At 34.2% G+C, this 8108-nt stretch overlaps 1 protein-coding gene across 1 annotated transcript; it reads left to right on the forward strand.

The window, feature by feature from the left end:
- Nucleotides 1–1425: 1425 nt before the first annotated feature.
- On the forward strand, nt 1426–6213 carry LOC131157524 (eukaryotic initiation factor 4A-8-like). The gene is made up of 5 exons (XM_058111749.1): nt 1426–1701; nt 3577–3645; nt 3746–3852; nt 4231–4661; nt 5317–6213. The coding sequence occupies exons 2-5, from the start codon at nt 3578–3580 to the stop codon at nt 5950–5952; spliced, it is 1242 nt and encodes a 413-aa protein (XP_057967732.1). The 5' UTR covers nt 1426–1701; nt 3577; the 3' UTR covers nt 5953–6213.
- The last annotated feature ends 1895 nt before the right edge of the window (nt 6214–8108 follow it).

Raw genomic sequence — 8108 nt, forward strand, 5'->3', positions numbered from 1 at the left:
AGACCCTAAGTTTGTGTAATACTGCTGTTGGAATTTGAATTGACCTAGAGAGAAATTTTAAATATCTAATTCACCCCCCTCTTGGAAATACACTAATTCGAACATACATTATTCCAAAATATTTATAATATACATTTCATACAAATTAAATAACTAGATATATCTATATAAAAAATAAAGTATAGTTTAAAATTTGGCTTAGATCAACTGTTTGGTGGAATTGCAGCTTGTTTTTCAGGTATGGTTGAATATCATATTTAATACCATAAAGGGATTTGAATAAAATCAAGAAAAATCAATGAATTGTCTCGAACACAGGTCAATCAATTAATATAGATTTACGTTTTCTTTATTTATTTAACATTCATATTGTACATACAAAAAATGAATATTCAATTTTATAGTTTTAATTTATAAAGTATAAATTTTGAATTTACTATATATATATATATATATATATATATATAGGTTACTTGAGTTTAAAAATATTAAACTATATTTTATTTGTTTTATGATTTATTTAACTAATCGCTGACTTTTTATGAAAATTACATGAAAAAAATATTTGTTAAATTATAATTAATAGTTTTTTTATAATTTTTCTAAAATATATATATATATATTTTAAAATTAAATAATGATATATTTTTCTCATATATATATATATATATATATTTATTTATTGATCCACGACGATTAGACTAGTTAGACTAGTCATTCGAAAATTGGTTAAGTCTTGACTTCCCTCTTTTCAAGGTTTATACTATCCAATTTTCTCAATCCAGATTAATATTTTAAAATATCATTTTATTATAGGTAGTTTTTTGTTTTTTTCACGTTCTTGTTGGAGGTCTTAGGTTTGAATTTTGTGAGAGGTGGAAAGGGATATAAGATGAGAGATGAACTATTTTTCATTGTGTTACCCAAATTCAGTATGGACTCTTACCTAATTTAAAAAAATAAAAATATATCTTGGGAGGGATTTTTGGAAGTTTTTAAAAACTTAAAGGGTAAAGCATCATCAAAATAAAATTATTTTCACAAGCAAATAATGTTAATTTTTATTTATTTATTTATTTAATGTAAATATTATAAAAATGAAAAATTAACTAATTTTTTTTTGTGATTCTTTGAAAAACTAGAGTGAAAAATGAAAATTATTTTTGATAGGGTTCTAAATATTTATTTAACTATTTAAAAATTTGTTAACTTGTTAATTTATTAATCATTTAAAATTTTATATCAATTATAATTCTGTCCAAACATGGTCACAACTTTCTTTTAGTTTATTGCGCATGGGCAAGCGTGTGGACTGTGGGCCCATCTTGGATAGTTATATGGGCTTTGTGGGCCAGTCCATATGTGTGGCCTCGCTTTTGGAATAAATTTTTTGCCCGGGCATTATGCATTAGCAAATCTCGAAACGAGTCCGGCCCAAACCCATAAAGTCGGCCCACAGGATCAGGGGTAGTTTCGGAAACTCACACTCGCAAATCCCGGATGCAATCGAACTCTTGCATTCCTTTAACCTCTTCATATTTTCACTTCATTATTTTCTCTCTCTTCCTTAACTCCGCGGCGCTGATCCGAGGAGTTTGGGAAACCCTAGCTCACTCTCGTAAGTCTCCTATCTGGCTCGTTTCGATTCTCATCACCGATAATCAGCCTTCTCGTCATCATCGTCATCATCATCATCATTAGGTATTTCTTCTATCGATCGAACTGTTTTTATTGATTTATGTCTTGTGCATTTGATTGGTTTAAATCTCGATTTGCCGCAAGTTATGCCTTTTCTGATGAATTGAAGTGATATATTTCAGTATGTTATATTGTGTTTCAAGCACTTGTGTTTCTGATCTGCAATGTTCGTAAGCGATGTTGAAACTTGACAGTAACTTTGGTTCTCATTGAATATTGATATTAGTGATTGTGCTTGATCATGCTCTTTTAGTTGCCGAGAATAGGAAGGAAAATTGAATGAAAATTATAACCTAATATATTCTGTATAAGGAGTTAAATATTTAATAGGTTGGCTTTGGGGAGTTGGAGGTTCTAAATTTAAGGGAGCTAGTTTTGAGGAGTTAAAAATTTAGGAGATATATTATTTGTTTATTTTTTCTTAAAAAAAATTTCAATCATTTTACAAGAAACAATATATAATGGCATTTTAACATTTTTAACATTGACAATGTTTGGCAGCATAAAATGCCCTTATTATTATTATTATTATTATTATTATTATTATTATTATTGTGATTCCTCAATCATCAATCTCTGCATCATTATGGTCATCGTGATCATTGGGGTACTTGTATTGATCTGATCATTTTTTGCCAATTAAGCTTTGTGCAGGGTGTCTTTTAAATCTTAAAATTTTCCAAAGATTATTTGATTCCTGCTTATTGATAGATTCTCCTTCCATTATTTTTCCATGCAATCAACAGCGTTGTCAAGCACAATTAAAAATATAAATATTTAGTAAACATCAACATTACTTTCAAGTTTCAATATAGCTTGCATCATACAGGATATATATTGAGGATTTTTTGGTCGTTTGAGTGTGGCTATAGCCCACATTTTGACCATGTAGATCTGCTTCTGTTTACAAAGTTCAAAATCAGAATGCATAGAAGACGATAAAACAGACTGACATGAACCTAATTTATTAAGTTGCTTTGATTGTGAAGGGAAAAAGTGACTTTCCATGTGAATGAGATGTATTAGGCTTGGTTGATTTAAGGTGTTTCCATTGTTTTTGTACAGAATAATGTACAGTAACATAAACAGCTTCAATATTTTATCTTTTGCTACACTTCCTGTGCAACCAAAAAGGCATCAATTTCATTAATACAATTATTTTGATAACATATCCTTTAATACAATGTGGCCAATGCATATTCGAAATGAAGCAGTTCCCTATATTGATTTTAGGATGGTATTTGTATACCCTGTGTTTGGCTTCCCCCTTCCCTCTCTCAATGTGCATGAATTGTGAATTAGGAAGAATTAATGAATTATATTCTATTATGCACTTTTACATGCCCAACGGCCTAGCTGGTTGGTGTAAATTATCATATCTTGTATAATGCATTCTTTGCTTATGTCAAGTTTTGCTTGTTCCTTTACTAGGTGTTTTAGTGCGACTCTTTAAATCCTCCTGGTCTCATTCAAGTTGCATTTTTCTAGCCAATGCTAGTAGGAGATCTTTTTTATCCATCTGAAGTTGAAGTATGACATAACAGATATCAAAATGCTGAATTAATTCCTAAAGAATTTAGGTTGACTAGGAGCTCAGTTATTCTGTTGACAAGTTACCTGAAAATCTTTTTTTTTTTTTTTCATTTATGTATTGCTTTTAAAAAAAAATATCAACTTTCGAGCTATACTGGTTCTGACTTTTACATTCCTCTCTTTCTCTCTCTTGTGCACACGCACACACACACACACGAACACGTGCAGTCTTGTGCGTCATGCTGGCACTCTATCATGATGGTCTTAACTTTAAAGCATTATTGATCTCGGTTAAATTTAATGCATTATTTTTGTTGTTTATTGGAACTTTTGTACTCCTTGCAGCATGGCAGGATTGGCACCAGAGGGAGCACAATTTGATGCGCGTCAGTATGATACCAAAATGAATGAATTGTAAGAATTTCATTTTCTAGTTTTTCTTTTAATTTTTGATCTTGTAAATATCGCACACCCGGGATGCTAATCTTTTGTGGTTTGGTGAATATGATTGCAGGCTTTCTAGTGATGGACAAGATTTCTTTACATCTTATGACGAGGTTTATGATAGTTTTGATGCTATGGGTTTGCAAGAGAACCTTCTGAGGGGCATTTATGCTTACGGTAGATCCAACATTACTTGTGTAACCTGGTCTTTTGTTTTTCTTCATATTGCTTGCTTGCCTAGACCTTATTTCATGCAGTGGCTTTATATTATTTTATAACATATAGTGCTTATTTTTTCTTCTTTGTTTTCTTGGTTAACTGATGGGTTGGCAAGGAGGTTGGGTTTTCAATGTTTCACCATGCCTTTTTATTTTATGTTTTTATTTTTTTATTTTTTTTATTTAACAATTTATGAGCTGATGTGCTTCTACAATGTATGGGTGATGATGTAAACATGAAATATATATACATTAATGATTTGTAAATATTTTGGCTATCTTGTTGGCTTGCCTGTTTGATGTGTATGATCAAGTACTGACGGTTTACTGATTTTAGGTTTTGAGAAACCCTCAGCAATTCAGCAAAGGGGAATTGTTCCATTCTGCAAGGGACTTGATGTAATTCAACAGGCTCAGTCAGGAACAGGGAAGACAGCAACTTTCTGCTCTGGTATTCTGCAGCAGCTTGATTATGGTCTGGTAGAGTGCCAGGCATTGGTTCTGGCACCCACTCGAGAGCTGGCACAGCAGATTGAGAAGGTTATGCGAGCACTTGGCGACTATCTTGGTGTTAAGGTACATGCTTGTGTTGGTGGAACCAGTGTTCGTGAGGACCAGCGCATTCTATCTAGCGGGGTTCATGTTGTTGTTGGAACTCCTGGTCGTGTATTTGACATGCTGCGAAGACATTCTCTTCGTCCTGATTGCATTAAGATGTTTGTATTGGATGAGGCAGATGAAATGCTTTCACGAGGTTTCAAGGATCAGGTATGCGTCTCCTGCCTTCTTCAATGATGGTAAAATTAGCCCAGACAACCATTTAAGCCTTCTGATTGTTGTGCTCTTTCAGGAGGGGGTCAGGTAGCCCGATGAAAGTGTATGTTTCGGATATCTGTCAGATCATGTCTTAGTTTTGAGTGATTTATTATGCATCTCAAGATAAAGTTTCTTAACAAAATTTCTGATTAGTTTTGTTAGTCTACTCACAGGTTTTTATTGTCCACGAACCCAGTACATGCAATAAAACCAATGAGTCAAGGCCTATGTATGAATTAGTTATTGAAAAAACTATCAATATCTGGTAGTTGAAAGCCTGTCTGTCTGGGTTTTAATCGCTAAGATGGGTGTGGAGATCTTTGATTGTCAATCCATATAATTTTCCTTCTTTTCCCCTCTGTAAAGATGCATTGCTGTCAGTAGCTTTAGATCCATCAAGATTTCCCATATTCTTTGTCATTGGTTTCTTTATCAACCTGAATTGTATGTTGGGAATACTAATTCAATCTGGAGATACTGTTTTGTAGGACCTGATTCCTGTGTGTATAGATTGCTTTTTTTTTTTTGGAAAAAGTACGAGATATTCCCTGATACATTTTTTTAATGCCTCCCTATCCTACCTAACATAGCTTTTTCTTGCTTCCAGATCTATGATATTTTCCAGCTCCTCCCTGCAAAAGTTCAGGTTGGGGTTTTCTCTGCTACTATGCCACCTGAGGCCCTTGAGATCACAAGGAAATTCATGAACAAACCTGTGAGGATTCTTGTCAAACGTGATGAGCTCACTTTGGAGGGTATAAAGCAGTTTCACGTCAATGTTGAAAAGGAGGAATGGAAACTTGAGACCCTGTGTGATCTTTATGAAACCCTAGCCATCACCCAGAGCGTCATCTTTGTGAACACCCGACGGAAGGTTGACTGGCTGACTGACAAGATGCGTAGCAGAGACCACACAGTCTCAGCCACCCACGGAGACATGGACCAGAACACCAGAGATATCATAATGCGGGAATTCCGTTCCGGGTCTTCCCGTGTTCTAATCACCACTGATCTTTTGGCTCGTGGTATTGATGTCCAGCAAGTTTCCCTGGTCATCAACTACGATCTCCCTACTCAACCGGAAAATTACCTCCATCGAATTGGACGTAGTGGGCGGTTTGGGAGGAAAGGTGTTGCCATCAACTTTGTGACGAGGGATGACGAGAGGATGTTGTTTGACATTCAGAAGTTTTATAATGTGGTAATCGAGGAGCTGCCCTCGAATGTTGCTGATCTCCTTTAAACAGGTTTTGTCTTCCATTGGGTAGCCGTGAATGGTAAGGCGGGGGAATCCCTTTAGCGAGGACTATTTATTGCTTTCCTTTTGTTTTGGTTTGTTTCTGTTTTATTAGTAATTTTTGTTTTTGGCCCTGTTAATGAGTCTAATGTCCAAATTTAAGTATGTTCAAATTTATCACTCTTGCAACTAAGATTTGTATTGTAATGCTATGTTGTCCTCTTTAACTCGCTCAAAATATTATTCAAATTTGGGCTTTTGCTTGGAGACCTGCGTCTTATTAAGGTTTCTGGAGAAACCGTGCTGGATGGGGAAGTAAGTAAGTCGTACATTTCTGCTGGTGATTTGGTTTGCTTTTAAGCGAAAGTTATTGAGTTGTTTCCGGAAGTAAATGACGAGTCGCTTGGGGTTGGTCTTGGGACGTTCTGGGCACCTCGACCGAATGGAGATGTGGCATTTCTTTTCTTGGGGTCGTTTTCCGAAGTAAATGCCCCATGCTTCATGTTCAGGTGACGCAGAAAATTGCCCAGAAGTTTCAATTGTATTTTCCATCGCAGCGCTGGTCTCTCCTTCAAAAGGAAAAAATATATATATATATATATATTTTAGAAAGTAGACGTCAATGCGTGATTTCAGTAGCTTTAACGTTCCTTCACTTCAGGTACGTTACGCGTGGTGTGCCTTGAATGACGTGAACTTGTCTACTTTTTTACCTTAGTAATTTTCTCATTTTTATTTTTCTTTTTAAAAATTAAATATAGCCACGGTCAAGTTGTTGATTGTATTTGTAATTTTGCCTCTCATAAAAGCTCATTTTTCACTTTTAAAAATAAATTGAATGTGGCCAAGAGAATCTAAATATTACTTTGGTGGTGATCTTTTACCCAATTTTTTAGACGCACGCTGTCTTTCTTTTTTTTTTTTTTTTCTCTGTAAAATAATATTTTGTTGAGGTTGTGGCCTGAATTGGTTCAATATTTTAAGTGAATGGGCAAAGGACACAAACTTGGGATTTGGTGAAAAAAAAATGTTTCAAAAATTTTATTAACCTCCCTTAATGTTTCAAATATGTTACAAACATTTCTTCAAGGAAGTTTTAAAAAAAGAAAAAAAGAAGTAAATTTTAGATAGGTTTTGGATTTGAATTTGTATTGGATTTAAATAAAATTTAATATAATATTATATTAAAATTTCTTCAAATTTATCTTAATTTAAATTTAAAGTTTCAAATTTATGCTTCCAAATGAATTGATGTTTGAACAAATCAATTAATTAAATTTTTATTGCCTTAACCGGATCAGCATTTGCCAAGTGGTCATTAGTAATTGTCAAAGCCGTGGTTTATAATTTCCCTGTGTGGAGCAGAAGGAGCAGTGCCGTTTCTTCTTCCACCCCGCCCCTTTTTTTCCCCTCTCCTGTAGCTCGTAGTCTTCTGTGAGAAATTATCGAGGCAGTCCGATAATATTATATTTTAGACAATAAGTTATTTTTCTACATTTTGAATGATTTTTAGTAGTTTTAAAAAAATTTAAATTAAACGGTTAATTTTTGATTCAAAATATAAAAATTTAATTGATTGTGTAAATACGATTTGATTAGTTCACATTATTTTACATCCTTCACAATCATTTCTGTCGCGGGATAAAAATAGTGATGACCTGCAAGACTACTTTCAGACTTCCGAGAAGACTTGGGTTGTACTCTGGGGGTTACTCCGATGCTTAAGTAAGGGAATGCTTCCAAGAGGTCGAATACAACAGTAAGATTAGGTTAAGAGTGAGTTACCTTACCTTATTTGCATCACCCTTCTTTATAGCGGCGATATTTGACCATTGGGGTGATCCGTTATTATGACACGGGGGCGTGGATCGCTCTGGAAGTTTAAAGCACCAATGTGGATCACTCTAAGCGTTTAAGGCGCCAACGTGGATTTCTCTCTTCATTATTGGATTAGAGTTAATTGTTCCTACCAGAGGATTTGACTTGGGTAGTGATTGCTTGATTTTAACTTCCTTTTATAAGTTGATATATTGAGGGCATATCAGTTTCTTTTTTGGTTCTCCAATGAGCAAGGTGTAACTTGCATTCTTCCTCTCTGTACCTATCAAACTTCAATATAACCAATTTGTTCATCCAATTTTTACCACTCTTGTAGGAGAAAA

This window comes from Malania oleifera, chromosome 6, assembly GCF_029873635.1.
Source record: "Malania oleifera isolate guangnan ecotype guangnan chromosome 6, ASM2987363v1, whole genome shotgun sequence".
In the NCBI taxonomy this organism is placed as follows: Eukaryota; Viridiplantae; Streptophyta; class Magnoliopsida; order Santalales; family Ximeniaceae; genus Malania; species Malania oleifera.

Excerpts from the sequence above, each read along its gene's own strand:
- LOC131157524 (XM_058111749.1), top strand. The coding sequence starts at position 3,578 with ATGGCAGGATTGGCACCAGAGGGAGCACAATTTGATGCGCGTCAGTAT. Across the intron at positions 3,646-3,745 it reads GATACCAAAATGAATGAATT|GCTTTCTAGTGATGGACAAG; the intron begins GTAAGAATTTCA and ends ATATGATTGCAG. Across the intron at positions 3,853-4,230 it reads GAGGGGCATTTATGCTTACG|GTTTTGAGAAACCCTCAGCA; the intron begins GTAGATCCAACA and ends TACTGATTTTAG.